Source organism: Rattus rattus, chromosome 3 (assembly GCF_011064425.1).
Source record: "Rattus rattus isolate New Zealand chromosome 3, Rrattus_CSIRO_v1, whole genome shotgun sequence".
NCBI lineage: Eukaryota > Metazoa > Chordata > Mammalia > Rodentia > Muridae > Rattus > Rattus rattus.
Genome location: NC_046156.1, coordinates 60,660,394 through 60,682,000, shown reverse-complemented (window position 1 = coordinate 60,682,000; position 21,607 = coordinate 60,660,394). Strand labels below are relative to the sequence as shown.

General features: G+C 45.0%; 2 protein-coding genes and 1 pseudogene across 3 annotated transcripts; 2 read left to right on the top strand and 1 right to left on the bottom strand.

The window, feature by feature from the left end:
* Positions 1–4,996: 4,996 nt before the first annotated feature.
* On the top strand, positions 4,997–7,864 carry Rbm8a (RNA binding motif protein 8A). 2 transcript variants are annotated; one of them, XM_032897686.1, is made up of 6 exons: positions 4,997–5,115; positions 5,393–5,452; positions 5,571–5,648; positions 5,952–6,088; positions 6,645–6,781; positions 6,901–7,864. In XM_032897686.1, the coding sequence occupies exons 1-6, from the start codon at positions 5,049–5,051 to the stop codon at positions 6,944–6,946; spliced, it is 525 nt and encodes a 174-aa protein (XP_032753577.1). In that variant the 5' UTR covers positions 4,997–5,048; the 3' UTR covers positions 6,947–7,864. The 2 variants fall into 2 exon arrangements, with proteins under 2 accessions (XP_032753577.1, XP_032753578.1); XM_032897687.1 differs by having other exon boundaries at positions 5,574–5,648; positions 6,901–7,862.
* A 4,498-nt stretch (positions 7,865–12,362) lies between these two features.
* Pex11b (peroxisomal biogenesis factor 11 beta) lies at positions 12,363–21,551 on the top strand. Its single transcript, XM_032897680.1, has 4 exons — positions 12,363–12,509; positions 13,428–13,543; positions 14,003–14,204; positions 20,380–21,551. Exons 1-4 carry the CDS (start codon positions 12,454–12,456, stop codon positions 20,780–20,782), a joined length of 777 nt encoding a protein of 258 aa, XP_032753571.1. The 5' UTR covers positions 12,363–12,453; the 3' UTR covers positions 20,783–21,551.
* Positions 15,013–15,144, bottom strand: LOC116897661 (annotated as a pseudogene).
* Positions 21,552–21,607: the final 56 nt, after the last annotated feature.

The following is a 21,607-nucleotide window of genomic DNA, read 5'->3' as shown; positions in this document are numbered from 1 at the left end:
TCATATGGGGGCTTCCCTACCTTATCCTGAAGGAGACCTGCTTCCTTTTGTTCTGTGGGACATTTTATCACAGCCTGGAACTCATCCTATAGACTAGGAGGATGGCATACTTGTGGGTGTAGGCTGCTGAGATCACAGGCATGGGACACCAGACCTGACCTGGTTCTTATTTTAAAGTCACTCTGAGAAACTGCCTAAGAACAAGAGAGTTATACACCCAGTTCATATGGTGGTGGGTAGCTGGCACTACCTAAGCTGCCCCTGGGCTCATCTACCCCTACTAGCAGTCTAGATTTCTGGATGTGAGAAGAGGGTAAGGGTTGAGGCTGCTTGCCTTCCACCGCTCCCTGGAGTCACCAGTCTTACTCACCAGACTTAATAAAGACACACTCACACATACATGTACACACACACACACACGCTTTTTCCATTTTGTTTATGTAGCCCAGGCTGGCCTCCAACTCTCCTGGTAGCTGAGAATGACCTGAACTGCAGACTTCCTCTGTCAGCCTCCTACATGCTAGGGTTTCAGTGAATACCACCTCAGCTGCCTCAATCCTTCCTTCCAGGACAAGATGCTTCTTGTTCTTTAGAAACTGTAGCTATTCTGTTTAGTGAGAACCATGTCCCTCTCTTGTCTACTGAGCTATGCTGTTTACTCTGAAATGTACACACCTTGCATTCTCAATTCCTGCTTCTTCTTTCTCCTCCACATTGACTGTGAGAACAGGGGTAGTAAAGCTTGGATTCGAAGGTGGCTCTTCTTAAGCACAACAGATTACTTGTGTGTGAAGAGAAAACTAACCTGGAGGATAGGCAGGGAGAATTTTATGTAGTAAGCTCAATCTTCCTTTCTGTGGTCTCTGCTATATTGTATTATTGTTCAGTGCACTTTCTATCAAGTTGGGACAGTTAATGCCACTATAATTCGACTTCCCATTTAACAGTTGCAGTTTGATTTTAGATTAGGAGTTGGGTCTGGTGGTGCAGGTCTGTAATCTCAGCTATAAAGGAGGCTAAGGCAAAATTGGAAATTCAAGGTCTACCCCAGCTAGAGTGAGCTGAGGGGCAACCTGAGTAACTTTGCAAGACTGTCTCAAAAAAACATGAAATAAAAACAGGGTTGGGGACATAGCTTAGTGGAAGAGAGTCTGCCTGGCATGTGAGGCCTGAGTTTAATCTCTACTGCAAAAAGGGTAGGGGAGTGAGAGGTTTGGCAGAAAGAGAGAGGGGAGCAGGGTTAGATCAGTTAGCTCACTGGGTAGGAACAAGGTGAAAAGCAGCTTTCTTACTTTTAAAATCATCTTTGTGACAAGGACACATGGGATCAGAGTAGGGTGTCCAGTTAGATTGGTGTCAGTGCTTGGAGAAGGGTTCTTTGATTCCTTTAGTTAGCCCTGTCTCTTTGTTTCATAAAACACACTGGGTTGGAACAGAGGCTCCTGAGTTACATGATATGTGTGACTTTTAAATTGATATTTATAACCTAGACACCGTGAATCCTCCAGTTTCTCCTGGGCTCCTTTCTTTGTGTAAGATGTGTTAAGGGTCATCGTTTGGGGAAGAATTGTCCTTGTACCTCCTGGAATTATTGTTTTTCTCAAAAACCCAAGACTCCAAAGAACATGAGAAAAATTGTTCTGTCCACTTTTGATGTTGAAGATTTTAGTTATCCTTTTGGTACATTCTATGTATTTTCTATGTAAAATTTTACACAATTAAAATGATTTTTTTGTCTATTAAGCCAGAGTGACTTTTTTCCCCCTGTGATAGAATCTTGTGTAGCCAAGGTTGGCTTCCAAATTGTTATGTAGCCAAAGCTGGCCTTGAATACTTTATCCTTCTACCTCTACTTCCCAAGTACTGAGGTCAGGGCCATGTGCCACTAAGCCTGTTCCTGGTTGTCAACTTGATTACATCTGGAATGAACTACATCCAGAATTGGAAGGCTCACCTGTGATCCTGATCTTGAGGCTGGGAGATACAAGTTTCTGACCTGGATCTTGGCGTGGAGAACTTGAGGCAAAGTGGCTATGAATCCCAGGAGCTTAAGGCAAGGAGATCTCTGAGTTCAAGGTCACCTGGGACAAAACAAGTCCCAGATCCAGGCATGGTGGCACACACCTTTAATCCAGGACACACCTCCTGCTGGAGGCCTATATAAGGAGGTTGGAAGAAGGAAGAGTCACTATTCTGCACCTGCCTGCCTTGTGAGACTGAACGACTTCCAGATCCTTGGACTTCAATTCACAGCAGCTGTCAACCACTGCTGGAGAGCTGAACTACAGACTGTAAGTTATTATAACAAGTTATATATTCCCTTATATAGAGACTACCTGTAATTTCTGTGACTCTAGAGAACCCTGACTAATACAGCCTGATTGTTGGTTTTTTGAGACCCTTTTTGTCTCTGCTGCCTACAAACAGGTGTCCCATCCTGCCAGGCTGACTGAGGCAGTCATCAGCTGAGTTCTAACAGCCGTGTGGGAAGGCAGCCTTTCTCCCTTCTCCAAATAATAGCTAAGGATCCTGGATTTGGTCCATAGCCTTTTCTCAAGTTCATTTTCACTATGGAGAGTTAAACTCTCAATACATATGATTCTCAAATTTCTCTCTTTTACCCAAACTTGTCTTGAACTTTTATATCTGATTCTACATACTGGTCAACACCATCAGATATAACTCACATATCCATGATGAAACCCCTTTCTCCACACTTGCTCCTCCTTGACATTATTATGCACCTTGTTATTAGGGCAGAAATCTCAGGTCCATCCTCAAGTCTCCCCCATCATTATCCAATTAGTCAGTGCCTGGTGAGTTTGCATTATATTTGAACTCCAGTCTGTGTTGTCCTTATCCAGTCCTTCCTCGATATCTCAACAAGAGAGAGCACTGCAATAGCTTCCTAACTGATCTTTGCATTCATTCCTGCTGTCATCCCTTCGTGGCTGTTATCCCTTGCCTAAACTATTATTTAGCTTTTTTACCTATAACTGCATTTCCCAAAGTTTTATATGTGAGCCTGATGTAGAATAAGACCAACCATTAGATACTGGTTTATTAGTGATTTACTGAAGGCATGGCTCATACTGCCAATTTGCCAAACATGACTTCATTTGCTATCTGTATAGAATGACCTGGAGAAATAGCCAAAAACAATGGGCCATTGCCCTTAACGACCTGACTGCTGGTATACATCTGTACCTATACCATCTTGCTTGCCTGCCCCATTTGTAGATTTAGAGTATGAAATGAGAGTACAAACTGGAGCTAGGATGGATGCCCAGGTGCTGTTGCCTCCCCTCTCCCACTCTCATTGGTGTTAAAACACTTATTCCATAAAGATTCAATCTTGCACATACACCCACACTCAAGTGTTCCAAGCTGGCCCTGAACTCTTAGTGTAGCTGAGTATGGCTTCTGAGCCTCCCTCTGAGTGCTGGGATTTCCGGCATGCATCACCATACTTGGTTTATGTGGCCATGGGAACCATCGTGGGGCTTTGTGCATGATGGGCAAAACACTTTTTACATTATTTATGCAAATTAGAAAACCTTGCCTGTTTATATTAGTGTGAGTAAATTTGTTTTAAAATCCATTAGAGAAAAAAAATGCCAAGCAAAAAAATAGAAGCAATGGGGGGAGGGGCTACTTCCCTAAGTGCAGTGCTGGAGGCAAGATGGCTCAGAGGTAAAGAAATCTTGCTGTTCTTGGGGAGGACCTGAGTTAGGTTCCCAGCACCTGTACTGGGCAGTTCACAATAGCCTGAAACTCCAGCTCCTGCGGATCTGATATCCTCTTCTGGCCTCTTCAGGCAACTGTACTCAGTTTCACTACGGACACACAAACACAAATAAGGAAGATCCAGGTGGCTCACGCTGAGGCAGGCAGAACTTTGTGGGTAAAATCCATATTGAGTTTCAGGCCAGTCAGGACTGACAAACAAACCCACCTGTGATGGTTACTCTAGGTTGACAGCTTGACTATCTCTGGAATGAACTACAAATCCAGAAATGGAGCACACCTGAGAGATTTTCTGTTTGGTGAAGTGGGTTGATCCACTTCTAGTCCAGGCTTTAGGTAGGAAGGCACACCTCTGATCCAGATCTTGAGGCAAGAAGACACTTGCCTTACTTTAATCCAAATCTTAAGGCAGGGAAACATACCTTTAATTTGACCCCTACTGTATGCTGGAAGTCTATATAAGAACATAGATGGAGGAAGCTTTTGGTCTTTACCTTGCTCTTAAGCCCATTTCTTCCCGGCATTGGAGATCTCAGGATTCTAGACCAGCTGTGACATCAGCCTTGTGGGACTAAGCAACTACTAGATTCTTGAACTTTCTGGACACAGCTTGCTATTCTTCAATTAGCTGGACCACAGTCTGTAAGTCATTTAAATAAATCCATACACGTAGCTTTGGATCAAAGGACTTCTTCTTAGTTGAAGGTTTTAAGAGAAAGTCACTGACTTCACTCACCCTTTAAATTTGTCCCAATGCGGTTGAGCTCCCGACCTCCAACCTGCTCAACTTGGCTGTAGGAGAACTTCCGAAACCATTTTATTTTATTTTTTATTTTTTGAGACAGGGTCTTACTCTGTAGTCTTGGAGCACGTCGTGGTAGCACACGGTTTTAATTCCAGCAGTATGTGGAAGGGGAATATAGTTGGGTACCTGAAAACTCCGAGCCCCGCTAGGGCTATATAGAGAGGCCGTGTCTCAAAAAAAAAAAAAAAAACAAAAATCAAAAAAAACCCAAAAGCAAAAAACCCAAAACACAATCACAAACTATGTAATTTACAGCCTCAAACTCGAAGCGCTCCACCAGAGCTCAGGAGTACAGGGATTAAAGGCGTTTAATCACGCCGGGTTACCATCTCCACTTCAAAGAGGGGCCGCTTACATTTGCGAATATTCACCGCGCCGAGGGCGGGACTTGACCGCAACCTTTGATTGGTCGGCCTGACTAGTGACGTTTTCCCTCTACGACAGTTTCCCGAGGTTCCTAGCTCCTAGACGCACAGAGAGCGCCGAGAGAAGCAAGATGGCGGACGTGCTGGATCTTCACGAGGCCGGGGGCGAGGATTTCGCCATGGATGAGGACGGTGACGGTGAGTAGAGTGGAGGCAGCTGCGGGAAGAGGGGAAGGTGCGAGAGAAGAGTGCAATAAGAGAAATTTTCCTGGGATGGAACCCAACAAACTGGGTCTCGAAAAGATAGACTCCTCCCCCTTGGGAAGGAATTAGGGGTGGAACCGGGAAGGGACTGAAGCTGGAGTCCGTGCCGTCAGCTTCCAGATAGTGTAGGAAAAAAGACAGGTTTTTTTGTTTGTTTGTTTGTTTTTTTAAGATGACTCATTTTTGTTTATTTTCTCACTTGGAACTTTAGAAAGCATCCACAAACTAAAAGAAAAAGCGAAGAAACGGAAGGGCCGCGGTTTTGGTTCTGGTGAGTATGGGGAAAGGGTAGAGTGATCTAATAGGGAAAAGTCCGCAAATTTGGGGGTGCGATGGGAACACATTTATTTGGAGGACAGTTTTCGGTGATCTGGTATGCATTCTTTTAGAAGAGGGGTCCCGAGCGCGGATGCGGGAAGATTATGACAGTGTGGAGCAGGATGGCGATGAACCTGGACCACAGCGCTGTAAGTAAATAGGACCTGTGGGGAGTCTGTATGTATTTATTGGCTCTTAAATGGAAAGTAAAGAGTTGTTTAAACTAATCTCAGGAATTGCTTATTGTGGTTCTTTTTGGGATTTTTTTTTTTTTTTTTTTTTTTTTTTTTTTTTGGATACAGGGTTTCTCTGTGTACCAGACCTGGCTGTCTGTCCTGAAACTTTTTTTGTAGACTAGGCTAGCCTCAAACTCAGATCTGCCTGCCTCTGTCTCCTGAGTATTGGGCTTTTTATCTTTACATGTTCATACAACATCTTCCTCTACCCAACAGCTGTTGAAGGTTGGATTCTCTTTGTCACTGGAGTCCACGAAGAAGCCACTGAAGAAGATATCCATGACAAATTCGCTGAATATGGGGAAATAAAAAATATCCACCTGAATTTGGACAGGCGCACGGGATACTTGAAGGTAGATTTTTCTTGCTTCCTTTACTTACAACTCTTAGATACATTGTTTACATAGATTATGTTTTGTTTGCTGGGTTGATCAAGCACAGGTAGGAAGTGAAATAACATTGGAAATTGATTTTATTACCCACAAGAAAGAGTTTAACAGAATGAGCATGTTGTATATATAATGGGGATGTGTGATGTACTTTTCAGTGTGGAGCTGCAAAATTTTCCTGGTTGGTATGCATTTCTGGGTTAAGGAAGAGAGTACTTGATAGTTGGTGAAGTAGAATTTTGATACTTTTTGTTGTTGCTTGTTTGAGGACAGGGTTTCTCTGTGTAGCAGAGCTCTGACTGTCCTGGGCTCACTTTGTAGACTAGGCTGGACTGCCTCTCCAATGCTGGGATTAAAAGTATGTGATGTCGGGGTTGGGGATTTAGCTCAGTGGTAGAGCGCTTGCCTAGCAAGCACAAGGCCCTGGGTTCGGTCCCCAGCTCTGAAAAATAGAAAAGAAAAAAAAAAGTATGTGATGTCATTCCTGGGTAAGCTTTGATACTTTTATATGTTCCCCTAGGGGTATACTCTAGTTGAGTATGAAACATACAAAGAAGCTCAGGCTGCCATGGAGGGACTAAATGGTCAAGATTTGATGGGACAGCCAATCAGTGTCGACTGGTGTTTTGTTCGTGGTCCACCAAAGGGCAAGAGGAGGTAAGATGATGGGGTGGAGACCCCAAATTTATCTTAGTGAAGGGAACATGAGCAGGATAAATAAGGAAGGATATTGTATTATATCTCTGATTCCCCTTTTGTTTTTTCATTTTCCTTAGAGGTGGCCGAAGACGAAGCAGGAGTCCAGACCGAAGACGCCGATGAGATACTTAATAAATCCTCTGTTGACCAGGTGGTCTCTATGAGTCTATTTGGTTATGCTGCCTTGGATAAAAAACAGGGCTAGGATGGACTTTGTGTTTATATTTAATTTCTTACCCTACTTGGTAATTTTGAGTTTAAGAAAAAAATAAATGTTGCATTTTGTTTTCTACATTTAAAACTGTGTTTGACTGTTCTGGAAATTCTAAACAACCTCAGTGAAGCCTTCTGAGTGGTTGTGAAGCTCCTTCTGTGTGGCGTGGCCTTCTGAGTTTCTAGAAAGGCTCACAGAGACTGCTCAGCATTTCTCTAGAGCATGAGAGTGAGCAGGGGTAATGGGTTTTTCTTGTGGTGTTGAGTGAATTTTACATTCTTGTGAGCAGATGCTATGTCAGTATCTTGTGTAGCCCAGGCTGGCTTTGAACTCACTATATTGTAAAGAACTTTGATTCTTGCCTCTTATCTCCCAAGTGCTAACATTGCACCCATGGGCCACCATACCCAGTTTATGTGGTCTCTGGAATTAAAACATGGAGCTCTGAGATGCTCAGCCAGCTCTACTTTGAATATGGTGCTAAACTGTTAAGTTTGTTAGTTCCTACAACATAAAAACCCAGCTTAAGTACTACTAGACCAATATGCACACCTTTAATTCCAGCACTTGGGAGGCAGGTGGATCTCTTGAGTTAGGGGCAACCTGGTCTACACAAGAGTTCTAAGACAGCCAGGGCTACAAAGACATTGCTATTCCTTTATTATATATAGTTTTTAGCTGGGATGGTTTTTCTGGTATGTCTGTTGTAACTGATTTGTTGTCTGTGTGGGTCCCTATGTGGCCCACACTGGCCTCAGACTGATGCTCGTATCTCTGTCTTCCCAATGCATAATGGCAAATATTAAACATAACTTTTTCTCAGTTGGTATTGGCCCTTCCTTTTAGTAAATTGCTGGGGGGGGGTGTTGGTGGGTTGAATTAGTTATGAATATATTTTAGTTTAGGGTTCCTTGGTGGTTTCTGGTAAGGTAGACTGAATAAGTGTTAGTGTGGTAAGAGATAAACCTGGTTCTCCGATTTCTAGCTATTCTAAGGTATTTGGAAGAGTGAGTTGAATAAGCATGCGGGTCATGAGGACTAGTAAAGTATCAGCCTGAGAGACCGTGGATGGACTGCTTGCTTATGACATGGCTACTTAACTGGTTGGGAAGATCCTCTTCTATCTTGGATTCTTACCTCCCTGGATGTTCCTTATGCTTTGAGAAGCTTATAAGGAATTAGGGATGTGGCTCAGTTGGTAGAATGCCTGCCTAGTGTGCACAGCCCTGGGCTTTAACAGGACCAGTATGGGCATGGCACTCCTGCCTGGGATCCTGGCACTTACTGGGGTGGCGAAGGCTAAAGAATCATAGGTTGACATTGTCCCCAGCTACATAGCCAGTCGGGTGTTGGCCTGGGTCATATGAGCTCTTGTCCTGGGGGAGAGGAGCTGGGAAGGGGGAAACTCATCAATTTATTGTGTGGCCTTCTAACTCTCCTTTTCCCTATAGAAAGACCTTAACCATGTAGAGTAGAAACCCTCTTTTTAACTACTATGACTTTGAAACTTGAGCTTAAAAAAATAAGCAATTGCGGGGGCTGGAGAGATGGCTCAGTGGTTAAGAGCACCGACTGCTCTTCTAGAGGTCCTGAGTTCAAATCCCAGCAACCACATGGTGGCTCACAACCATCTGTAATGAGATCTGATGCCCTCTTCTGGTGTGTCTGAAGGCAGCTACAGTGTACTCATATACAATAAAATAAAATGAAAAAAAGAAAGAAAGAAAGCAAGGAAGCATGCTTCTAAGAAGCTGCCCTTCAAGGTCTCTATTTACTACAGTTCCTGCCTCCAAGTTCCTGCCTTGGTTTATCTCACTTACTGTAAAGTGTAAAATTAAATAAATCTTTAAAAAAAAAATAAGCAATTGCTTGCTATTTATTCCTAATGTCATTCTTTATACCATAAAATTTTCAGATTTCATTTTTTTTTTTCTTTTCTTTTTTTCGGAGCTGGGGACCGAATCCAGGGCCTTGTGCTTGCTAGGCAAGCGCTCTACCACTGAGCTAAATCCCCAACCCCAATTTTCAGATTTTATGTATGTTAGATATGTACATAAATAGTTTTTTTTAATTTATATACTTTGATTTGTGTGCATTGGTGTTTTGCCTGTTGGTATATCTGAGCATGTCAGATGTTGGAGTTACAGGCAGTTGTAAGCTTGGAAGAACAGTCAGTATCCTTAACCACTGAGCCATCTCTCCAGTTTCCTCCCCAACCCTACACCCCTTTTTCTCTTTTTCCAGGCTGGTCTGGAACTGGATCTGCCTCTTCCAAAAGGTGTGCACCACCACCATAGCTGTTTTGGTTTAAACATCTATCCATCTAAGGAGTGTCTTGACTGCGTGTGTGTTTGTATACCATATGTATGACTGGTACCCAAGAAGGTCAGAACAGGCTCCAGATCCTCTGGGACAGGAGTTACAAATGCTGCGAGCTGCTGTGTGGATGGGGGATTCAATCTCTGTCCTTTGGAAATGCAGCCAGTGTTCTTAACTGAGCCAACTCCAGCCCTAGATTTCTTTTTATAGTGGGTGGTGGTGATCTTGTTTGTAATATTGTAGAGTTTTTGTTTGTTTTTCCTCCCCAGAACTACAGTTAGACTGTTGCTGTTGCTGCTACTGCTTTTATAGGCAAGGTCTTAAAACTAACTAGCTCAGGCTAGCCTGGAATTCAACTACCTTCCTAATTTCCCTCCAGTGCTAGGTTGTTGAGATTAACAGGTGCTTTTTCTAAAAAAAAAAAAATGTGTGTATAGGTGTTTTCCTTTGTGTGTTTGTGTACCTAATGTGCATGCCTGGTACCTGCTGAAGTTCGAGAGGGCTGTTGGATCCCCTAGAATTTACCTCCCCTGGAGGTTACAGATAGTTGTGACCAACATGTTGGTGCTGGGAATTGAAGCTGGGTTCTCAAGTAAGTGTTCTTAACCACTGAGCCAACTCTCCAGCCACACTTTTTCTTTAAGATGGGGTTTCTAAAATCTCAACTACAGTTTCACCCTCCCTCCTGCTGCCTCCCCCATTTACTCCTCCATTTCTCTTCAGAAGACAGGTCTCCCATGGATATCAACAGCCATGGCATACTAAGTTACAGTAAGACTAGGCTCTTTTCATTAAGGCCAGACGAGGCAACACAGGGTGAAAGGGTCTGAAAGGCAGATCAGAGTCAGACAGCCCTGCTCCCAGTTAGAAGTCCCACAGGAAGACCAAGCTACACAACTATAGCATGTGTGAACCAGTGTCAAGCAGGCTCCTTGTTTAGCAGCTCCATCTCTGAGCCCCTGTGGGCCCAGTTGACTGCATTTTCTCAGTCCCTCCCCGTCTTCTGCAGGATCTCCATGCTACACCTAATTTTCGACTGTGGGTGTGTGCCTCATTTTCCATCAGTTGCTGTGTGAAGCCTCTCTGACAATTGGGCTAGGCACCAGTCTATGAGTATAGCAGAATGTCATTGTCATTAGTCATTTCATTGCCTCCCCCAACCTCTATTCCTGTTTGGTTCTATCCTATGTTTCTGGGCTATCCAGCCTCTGGTGCCTGGCCTTTTGGGCCCATCCCTCTCATGACATGGGTCTCAAGCTGGACCAGTCATTGGTTGGCCACTCCCACAATTTCTGCACCACCTTTACTCCAGTATATCCTGTAGGCAGAACAAATAGGTAGAAGGTTTTGTGGCTGGCCACTCCCACAATTTCTGCACCACCTTTACTCCAGTATATCCTGTAGGCAGAACAAATAGGTAGAAGGTTTTGTGGCTGGGTTGGTGTCATAATCCCTCCACTTGAAGTCTTACCTGGTTCCAGACTCATATCCATTGCTAGGAGTCTTAATTAGGGTGGCTTGCCCTCATAGGTTCCTGGGTTGTAAAATCTTTCCCTGACCTGGAGGTTTTTCTCTACCATTGTCTTAAAGGAGGTTGAATGGGAAGGATGCAAAGATGTAGAAATACGAGCTAAGCCACCTGAGGGGAGAGATACAGATAATAGGGTACTATATTTATTTTACCTATATGAATGTCAGCCTGAGAGTGCGTGCCTGGTGCCCATGGAAGCCAGAAGAGAGAATCGGGTCCCTGAATGTGGAGTTAGAGACAGTTGTGAGCAACCCTTTACATGCTAAGAATTGAACCCAGTCCATGGCAAGAGCAGTAAGCACTCAACCACCAAGCTAGTAATCCTACACTAAAGTCAGTCTCAACGTGTAGCTCCTGCCAGGTGGAATGGAAAATGGTTTTAAAATTTAAGCAGTCTCCTGCCTCTGCCTCCTAAATGTTGGATTTAGAGGTATGTGCCAGCCATCACCTAGCAAAATGTAGACATCTGGCATGTAAATCCTAACTTGGCCAGAGATAGCAGCCTCCCTCCCTTAGGATTCATGGCCAGTGACAGCAAAGCGCACAGTGCAGTAACTCCCAGGTACCTCCTGTGTAGCTAAATTCAGGATCGGCCCAGAATGGAGCCCTGACAGCTCATCTAGAGCAAGACAAGAAATCAGGGTTTCCCCAGACATTCGTTCACACCTTCGACCTGAGTTCTGGGTTATAGCAGGTTCAGGAAAGCTGCTACCCACATGGCAATTAATTTTTTAGAGATATGGATGCCTAACACATGATTTCTCCAACCAGACACTGGACAAGAATATTTCAGGAAGCGTCTTGGGGCATAACCCCAGAAGTGACCTGTATGTTGGCAGCGGCTAAATGAGTGAGAGTTGAGCTTCCAAGGGATGGAGTTGGCTGAGTTACTGCAGTGCCCCGCACTACTATACAGCAGGGCCAGGTTTCCTCCAACAAAGTAAAGCAGAGCCTAATGATCACTCCCATTCAGATACTGCAGCCCCTGAGAAATTGGCATCTCTGACATATTTCCAGTTGTCCAGACCGTCCTTCACCAATGCTGACCTGAAAGGTGTGCGGGAGCCTGCAGATGTGGTAGCCTGTGAAATTTGTTCGCTTAATTCTCCCCCTTGACTCTACATCCTCTATTCGGGAGGAGGTTGTCCAGCGGCATTTCATCACATCCGCTTTTTCCTAGGACAAATAGTCTAGGACAGGCTTCTACTGTTCTGGACTTTTCAGCACCCGAGGGGGTTGGGGGCGGGAGGTGTGTGTGCCTTGGCGGCATCCTACAGCGCCGCCGGGCTCTCGCAAGGCCCCACCCCTTGCTGCTGAGAATTTAAAGCAGAATGTGCTTCTGGGGGCGTGCTTAAGAGCTGGAGACCGTCCCAGAAGGGATGAGCTGCCGGAAATGCATCCACGATCTCATTTCGCGTCCTGAAATTCCGCTTCAAGGCTGGCTCCGGCTGGTTGGTCTTCCTGCCGTGGTTTGTCCCTCGCGAAGCCCCGTTGCTCGCCCAGGAGGCGTGACTTGGGGCTGGAAGCAGGCGGGCTGAGGCGCCTTGGGCCCGGGCTGCCGCTGTCATGGACGCCTGGGTCCGCTTTAGTGCTCAGAGCCAAGCCCGGGAGCGGCTCTGTAGGTGCGGCGGAGGGAGGAGCGCGGGCGGGAGGGCAGAGCAGGTTTCCGCGAGGCGACGGGCGCGCTACGGGGTCCCTAAGGGTCAGCTGTGGCTACGGGGGCCCGCGTGGCCCGGGAGGCACACTCCGCAGCCGCAGCCGGTTGTGAGATGATTCTTCCCTGCTCAAGGGAAAGATGGGGAAACTGAGGCATGAGTGGGCCAGCGGGGAGGCCGCCTAGGGTTACCGTGTCCACAAAGAGCAACAGTTTCCTCGCTGGTGTGGTGGCATGAGGGGCGATCCTCCTTGGTTCTGCGTCCTAGCACCAGTTGTCACCTAGGAACCGCGCCATCTATGCTCCCCTTCTGTTTCCGTTCAGTTCAAGGACCTTAATCTCTTAGTTCACTTATCCGGAGAAATAATCTGCCCTTCAACTAGATCTCCCTCTGTCGTGTTTCATGTATAAATTCTCGTGTGGACGCTTGCGATGGACCCTAGGCTGCTTACTGATCCCTTTAGGCCTCATCATTTTCAAAACTCTTAGTCTAACTCCAAATAGTGTTCTCCTCCATCTTCTAGACTTTATTTTCCTCGCACATCTTTCCCTTCCCCTGGCCAGGAGGGAAAAAACGGAAAGATATTGGTGTGAAAAGAAGGACGGGTCCCTGGCAGGGTTTTTGTTTTCCAATTTACCTATTTGAGTGTTTTATCTGCAAATATGTATGTGTGCCACATGTGTGGTGCCTGCAGAGGGCAGAAGAGGGTGGTGGATCCCCTGGAACTGGAGTTACAGATAGTTGTGAGCCACCATGTGGGAGTGGAACCCAGGTCCCCTGCAAGAAAGAACAAGTGCTCTTAATTGCCTCACCAGCCCACGGAGGACATTGTTGGCAGAGAGGTTAGGGAGGCCTGTCCCTTACTCTGCCTGTCCTCTCCTCCAGGGCCGCCCAATATGCCTGTTCCCTTCTCGGCCATGCTTTGCAGAGACATGGGGCTAGTCCTGAGTTACAGAAACAGATTCGACAACTGGAGGGTCATCTGAGCCTCGGACGAAAGTGTAAGTAAAGCAAACCTTTCTCTTAGCATCCTCAGCTGGTAGTCCATTGCCTCTCCTTCCTGTATGCTCCCATTCTGCCAGTTGACCATTATTTGGCTCTCCCCTGTGTGAGAGGTAAGGGAACAGGTATAAGGAAGTTAGCGCTGCTCGAAGAGACTCGGACAAGTAACTAAACTGGCACAGAAATGAATTATGATTTGAAGTTAAAAAGGAGAACAATTATTTTTTTTTTTTTTTTTTTTTTTTTTTTTTTCGGAGCTGGGGACCAACCTCAGGGCCTTATGCTTCCTAGGCAAGCGCTCTACCACTGAGCTAAATCCCCAACCCGAGAAACGAATTATTTTACTCTTTTCTCCTGTATGGTATTATTGCTCAACTTTTACTTTTTTTTTTTCGTCCCCAACCCCACCCCTGTCTCTCTACTTCAAATCCTTGCTTTCCCTTGTTATTCTCCACAAGTGCTCCGCCTGGGGAACTCAGCAGACGCCCTGGAGTCAGCCAAAAGAGCTGTGCACCTGTCAGATGTCGTTCTGAGATTCTGCATCACTGTTAGTCACCTCAACAGAGCCTTGTACTTTGCCTGTGACAATGTTCTGTGGGCTGGGAAGTCTGGACTAGCTCCCCGTGTAGACCAGGAGAAGTGGGCACAGCGTTCCTTCAGGTTGGTTTTCCTTTTCTCCTACAAAACTATTTGTAGCCTTCATTCTGCATAGCTTGCATAGCTTGTAACATTAAACATTTTGCTTTACATGTATGGGTATTTTACCTGCATGTCTGTGCACCATTTGTGTGCCTGGTGCTGGCAGAGGCCAAAAAGGGGCATCAGAATTGTAGTTACAGGTGGTTGTGAGCTGTCATGTGGGTTCTGGGAATCAAAACCCAGGTCCTAGAGAAGAACAGCTCGTGCTTTTAACCACTAAATCATCACTCTAGCCCCATATGTTTACATCAATAAAAATTATTGTAGAGACCACAACACATCTGTAGGTCAGACAACAAACAGCTTTCAGTTTCTGGTTTTCTCCTCCTACTGTGAGTTCCAGGTTCCAAACTCAGGTCAAGAATAAGATCAAGCCATTAGGTTTGCATGGCAAGCGCCTCCACCTCCTGGCCCACCTCCACTTCCGTCTCCCTGGCCCATAACTTTCTATATATGAGACAGAGGTGTCTCAGGATTTTTTTGAGTGTACAATGGCTTTTCACACCCACTGTTCCCACATCTGCTGAGTGAAGCAACCACAGACTGGAAATGTTGAGGGGGGAAAAGTGCAGCTGAATTAAACATGAAAATTGTTTGTGTCGTTATTCCTTAAACAGTACAATATTTCTTTACATGGCACTTACATTGTATTAGATATTATAAACAATCTGAGGTGGGTACAGAGGAGTGTGTGGATTGTGCATATGTACAATACCATTTTATCTAAGAGCTTTGAACAGCTGTGGATTTGGGTTGATTTTGGCTGGGTGAGCAGGGGGAAGATCCTGGAATTAATCCTCTGTGGATGGATGACTGTATATTATTCATTTACTTTTTCAATTAGCAATAATTGCGCCTCAGATAAACCTCATTGGCTACGATACTGCCACTGCGCAAAGCTTATTCATTTACTTTTTAAAAGATTTATTTATTATATATAAGTACACTGTCACTGTCTTCAGACACACCAGAAGAGGGCATGGGATCCCATTACAGATGGTCGTGAGCCACCATGTGGTTGCTGGGAATTGAACTTAGGATCTCTGAAGAGCAGCCAGTACTCTTAGCCACTGAGCCATCTCTCCAGACCCTGATACATTCTTGTAATCCCAGAAATATGGAGTTAAACTGGAGGATTCCTAAGGCTCTGTAGCAGGCCTAGGAAAATAAGCAAGTTCCAGGCCAAGTGAGAAATCCTGTCTCAAAAACAAGGTGGATAGCATCTGAGGAAAGGCTCCCAGGTTGAACTGTGGGCTTCACATGCATGTGCGCATGTGTGTACCTCCACTCATGAAAGAGATGAGGGTCTTGCTATGTCGCTCAGGCTGCTACAGAATACCTGGTTCAAAGCATCCTCCTGCCTTGGCCACTCTGGTAGCTGAGACTGCACAAGCTCATGCCACTCCCACTGTGCTCGGATTTTCCAAGAACATTTCTCAGTTTCTTACTATGGGCAAGAACCAAACAAATGTGCCTGATCCGTGAAACATAAAGTTTAAGATGACTCAGTGAGTAAAAACAAGGAAACCTGATGTCTTAGGGCTTATTGCTGTGGAGACCATGATCAAAGCAGTTCCTATAAAGGCAGACATTTAATTGAGCCTGGCTTACAGATTCAGAAGTTCATCCAGTGTCATCATGGCAGGAGCATGGCAGTCTGCAGGCAGACATGGGACTGGAAGAGCCGAGAGTTCTACCTTTTGATCCACAGGCAGCCGCAGGAGAACTCCCTCTTCTGAACTTGAGCACTGGGAGCCCAGCACCCACAAGGCAGCTCAGAACCCTCTGTAACTCTCAGTTCTAAAGGAATTCGATGCCCTCTTCTGGCTTTCACAGGCACTGCATGTACACGGTGCATAGACATACATGCAGCGAAACAACTATATACATAAAATAAAACTATCTTAAATAAAAAAACAAAAACAAATAATCACTCACAACAGCAGACAAACCAATGGGAAACCCTGTCTCCAGAAACAAGGTGGGCAGTACCAAGAATAGGGTTTGAGCTTGTGCTCTTGGTCTCCATGCATGTCCTTTGGTCTCAGACAGGCGCATGTGCACCTGCCTGCCTTTTCATCTACACACAGAAACACACACAGAGCACACATGCACGCATGTGCACACATGGGCGCACACATGGCTTTAGTGATTATGAAAAGAACGGTAGAAGGTAAGGTTAAGGGGCTGAGGGTAAAGCTGAGGTATCTAGGGTTGGTTGTTATTAGATAAGGAGAGTGAGCCAGGCAGTGGTGGTCTACACCTTTAATCCTGGTACTTGGGAAGCAGAAACAGGCAGATCTGAGTTTGAGGCCAGCCTGGTCTTCAGAATGAGTTTCAAGACAGCCAGGGCTACACAGAGAAACTTCCGTCTCAGAAAACCAGAAAAAAAGTGGGGGAGGGAGTGTATAATTTTAAGAGCAGAGGTAATGATGTGATTTACTTTCATGCTACTAGCTACTGTATCAGCGTCAGCAGTTGGAGTAGGGACAAGAGAGACTGTAGCTAGAGGTGTCTAAGTAATGAGAGTGGCTGTTGCATACAAACAGAAGCAGCTGAGTTTGGATCCCCAGCACCCACCTGCAGTCAGGTACACTGCTCCTGCCTGTGAGCTCCAGTGCCAGTGTCCTGTCTGACAAGTACAGAGCTCTGGGTTCAGTAAAAGGCTGTGTCTCAAGACATGGTGGAGAGCAGTAGAGAACATCTGATGTTTACCTCTGACCGATGTATATGCATACCTTAGAACACGGGTGGGCGCGTATACACACACACACACACACACACACACACACACACACACACACACGTACACACACACACATACACACTCGCACAGGCTTTTGTGTTTGAGACTTACCTGTAATCCCAGCATATGGAGGGCTTAGGCAGGATAAAAAACTCATGGACAGCCTGAACTACATAGTGAAATAAATCCTGTCTCAACCAGAAACAACAGGATGTAGAAGGTTTTATACTAGGCCAAGTGATGCAAGTCTTTAGATCCCGCACTAGGAGGCAAAGGCAGGGGAATCTGTGACTTTGAGGTATGCCTACTCTATATAGTGAGTTCCAGGTCAGCCAGAGCTACAGAATAAGACTCTGTCTCAAAAATATTTTTCTCTGCTTACAAAATTTATAATCTAATATTTCTAGCAGTCTCAATATGTCTGGACCTTGGGGAGGGTGTCCTTGGTTGTTTTTTTTTTTTTTTCTTAGAGATTTGATTCAAAGTATATATAAATATATTTTCTTCTCTCTTTCTTGAGGCAGGGTCTCATGTAGCCCAGGTTGTCCTTGAACTCCTGATCCTCAATGTTGGGATCATGGGCATATACCACCACTTCAGCCTGTAACACACACTCTCACTCCCCGCCCCCTCTCCTACCCCCTCTGTCTTCTGTCTTTTCCTTTGTTTTTTTTGAGACTGGGTCTCTCTGTGTAGCTTAGGCTGTCCTGGAACTCACTATAGACCAGACTAGCCTTGAACTCAGAGATTGTATGTGTTTCTTGAACAACTAAATTTGTTCTTTCAAAATAGTTTGAATTTTTAGGGTCAAGTTAAGTGTATTTTTCCGTGTGTATGTGTTTGTGTGTTTGCACAAGTGTGTGCAAAAGTCTGGATACATGTATACATCCAGAGGCCCAAGATTGGCTTTGGAAGTCTCCCTGCCTTTCTCCACTGTATCCATTGACACAGATTCTTTCAGTTGAATCCAGAGCTCACCTACACAATGCTTGTCTGACTAGCCACCTTATTCTGGGAGTCCCTGTCTCCATGTCTACCAGCATTGACATGGGCTCTAGGGATCTGAGCTTAGGGCCTCGCTCTTGTGTGGCAAGCACATCACCACTGCCATCTCCAGCTCAGCGTGTGGTGTGTTAGAGGGATCGTCTCAGAAAGGAAATCTGGGGTTGATCTTTGCAGATTTCATGACTCACACATTTTAAGGTGCCAGGACCTTAAGGTGCACATAAGCACATTGTAGAATAGCAGGAGAGTTGCTTTTTATTATTATTTTTATTTCTGGGGTATAATTCTACATATTAAACATACAGTGTGATGTCTTGTATATGCAGATGGTGAAATGATCACCATAGCCAAGATCACTTAGTCTGGGGCTGGAAAAGACACAGCGGTTAAGAATGCTAGCTGTTCTTCCAGAGGATGCCGGTTCAACTCCCAGCATCCACATGACTCTCATAACCACCGGCATCTCCAGTTCCTGGTGCTCTGACACCCTCTTCTGGCCTCCTTGGGTGGCAGGCATGCACCTAGTGCACAGACATACATGCAGGCAAAACACCCACATACATAATATAAATTATTTTTAAAATGCTCATAACCTCATGGTGACACCTTTTTAATAAGAACACCTGATCTGAAATTAACCCATTTAGCAACTTTCAAGTACATGATTATACTACCTGTATGTTATTGTGTTAACTGACGTATTATATTGTGGTCACCATGTTAGATATACAGAACTATTTATTTTATAGAATTGAATATTTGTTCCAGTTAGCTAAGGTCTTTCTGTTTCTTGCCCCCTCCTTATTCCATAAGTTAGGCTATTTTGATTAACACATAAGTGAGATCATGAGTCTTTCTGTATCAAATTTATTGAACCTAGTATGTTGTCAAGAAAGGAGGATTCTTTTTTTTTCTTTTTAACGATCTATTTATTATATATAAGTACACTGTAGCTGTCTTCAGACACACCAGAGGGCATGGGGTCTCATTACAGATAGATGTGAGCCACCGTGTGTTGTAAAAATATAAAAAATAATAAAAGTATTGTGGTCTTTTGCCTCGCTAGGTCCAGCACCGTGGTGCCCCAAGATATCTGCTAGTTATCTTGGCGGAAACACAGCCCAACTCCTCGGCGGCCCAGTGTCTCCTGACGCCGCACACTTTGCTACACTCAAATCGTCACATAAAGGAACACACAACACAATAATCTTTGACCCAGTTGGTAAGATATAATTGCCCACATAAACATACAAAGCCCGGTACCATCCATCCCTTAGGAACATTAATAACAACCTGTAAATACACAGAGCAGAATCTTAACATCACCTGCCGTGGCTTCTCACCCTCTCCTCTGTCCCGTCTCCTCCTTTCTCCTCCAGTCTCCTCCTCTTCCTTCAAACTCCTCTCCCGCCCATCCTTCCTTCTCCTCCAATGACAGGCCTCCTTCTATCTTGTACCCGCCCCTCACCTGTACTTTACAAATTCAGTGTGGGCAATTATATCTTATCAATTGAATCTAAGATTATTGTGTTGTGTGTTCTTTTATGTGAGGGTTTGAGTGTAGGAAATTGTGCGACTGGGATGTGTTTCCGCCAAGATATCTAGCAGATATCTTGGGGCACTGAGGTGCAGGACCTAGTGAGGTAAAAGCCAACAATACATTTATTATTTTTATATTTTTACAACAGCCATGTGGTTGCTGGGATTTGAACTCAGGACCTCTGGAAGAACAATTAGTGTTCTTAACCACTGAGCCACCTCTCCAGCTCCAGAAAGGATGATTTTTAAAAAAAATTTATTTATTTTATGTATGTGAGCACACTGTAGCTGTCTTCGGACGCACCAGAAGAGGGCATCAGATCTCACTACAGATGGTTGTGAGCCACCATGTGGTTGCTGGGAATTGAACTCAGGACCTCTGGAAGAGCAGTCAGTGCTCTTAACCACTGAGCCATCTCTCCAGCCCAGCAACCAGCAAGATATATTTTTTAACTTTTTTTAAGTTACCTAATTTTTTTTACCTTTTTAAAAAGTTATCTAGATATCTATTTATATTATATGTAATATATTAGTTTATTTATATTGGGTATGTGGGTACATGTAAGTACATTAGTGTGTCTGTGGAAGTCAAAGGACAACTTGGGGAAGTCAGTTTCGGCCTCCACATGGGTTCTGGGGATCTAACCTAGTTCTTCAGGCTTGATGACAGTGCCTTTACCTACTAAGCTATCTCTCCAGCCCCAGTGTGGATATTTCCAATAGCAGATTTTAGCAGTCGCTTCTAATGTTCTAATGTGGACTCCCCTTCCAGTCTATGGGGCGTGTTGTTCCACAGACCTTTGTCCCTTTCTAACCCGTGTGTCATGTGTGCCCTGTGTGTCTCAGGTACTATCTCTTCTCCCTCATCATGAACCTGAGCCGGGATGCTTACGAGATTCACCTGTTGATGGAACAAGAGACTTCAGCTCACAGCAGGCGAATGAAGATTTCTGGAGTAGGAGTCTCAGGATTAGAGACTGGGGGACCTGGAGGACCAGGGACTCCAGGAGGATGTCTGCCACAACTGGCTTTGAAATTTCGGCTCCGAATCCTGCTACTGGCACGTGTCCTTCGAGGTCACCCCCCTCTTCTGCTGGATGTGCTGAGAAATGCCTGTGACCTCTTCATCCCACTGGACAAACTAGGCCTCTGGCGTTGTGGCCCTGGGATTGTGGGGCTGTGTGGCCTCATATCCTCCGTTCTGTCTATTCTCACCCTAATCTGTCCCTGGCTACGACTCAAGCCCTGACAGTGTGGTGTGAGATAAGGAGGGAACCCAAATTGATGAGATGGGAGCTGAGCCTGTCCCTGTGCCAGCCTCGTTCTAATTAACTCCCTGACTGAAGTTAAAATCCAGACACTTAGGGATGAGGGGAGGAACCTGCCAAAGACAGGTCAGGAAGGCGATGCCCATGGGAAGACTCCAGCGCACCTCTGCGGTTGGCCTTCAGTTCCATTGCCAGAACCTCTTTGCTGTCTTCCCTTTATCTAGATGTCTTGAGTCTAGTTAAAAGTTTGTTACCTTGAGACAGAATTCTCTTTCTTAGTCTCTTGTCCAGATACTTTTAAAAGAAGTGGGGATTGCTCTTTGATGGGGGAGCATAAGTTATGGATGATAAAGTGCTAATTGTATTCTTTTCTCTGAAACAGCAGGTAGCATATTTTTTCTCTTCCCTACTGCATACTTTTCAAGGCTTTATTTCATGCCCAGCACACCCTTCCCCACACCTCTGCAGGCTACTTGAGGCTTCTTCCTTGGGTCTGCCGCAGCAGACTGTCTTCTGATTCAGCACAGACCCTCCTCTGGCCTTCCACACTTTTCAGTTTCTGCGTATACTTTGATATTAGAGTTTCCTTCCCCACGTGGTTCTTGCCCTTTCTTTAATTATCCACACGGATGCTGTGTCTGGCCTCTTCCTGTAAATACTGTACAATGATTCTTTGTAAATAACTGGTCCTTGCCCACAGAGCAAGCGAGCCTTCCAGGCCAACAAATTAAAGATCGGTTTGCTCACTGACTTTTTTATTCAATTTCAAGACGTGGTGAGGGTCTCACTGTGTTACCTAGGCTGGC

Coding starts and splice junctions, on each gene's coding strand:
- Rbm8a (XM_032897686.1), top strand. CDS start 5,049: ATGGCGGACGTGCTGGATCTTCACGAGGCCGGGGGCGAGGATTTCGCC. Junction 5,649..5,951: donor TGAACCTGGACCACAGCGCT/GTAAGTAAATAG, acceptor TCTACCCAACAG/CTGTTGAAGGTTGGATTCTC. Junction 6,089..6,644: donor GGCGCACGGGATACTTGAAG/GTAGATTTTTCT, acceptor ATGTTCCCCTAG/GGGTATACTCTAGTTGAGTA.
- Pex11b (XM_032897680.1), top strand. CDS start 12,454: ATGGACGCCTGGGTCCGCTTTAGTGCTCAGAGCCAAGCCCGGGAGCGG. Junction 13,544..14,002: donor TCTGAGCCTCGGACGAAAGT/GTAAGTAAAGCA, acceptor ATTCTCCACAAG/TGCTCCGCCTGGGGAACTCA. Junction 14,205..20,379: donor TGGGCACAGCGTTCCTTCAG/GTTGGTTTTCCT, acceptor TGTGTGTCTCAG/GTACTATCTCTTCTCCCTCA.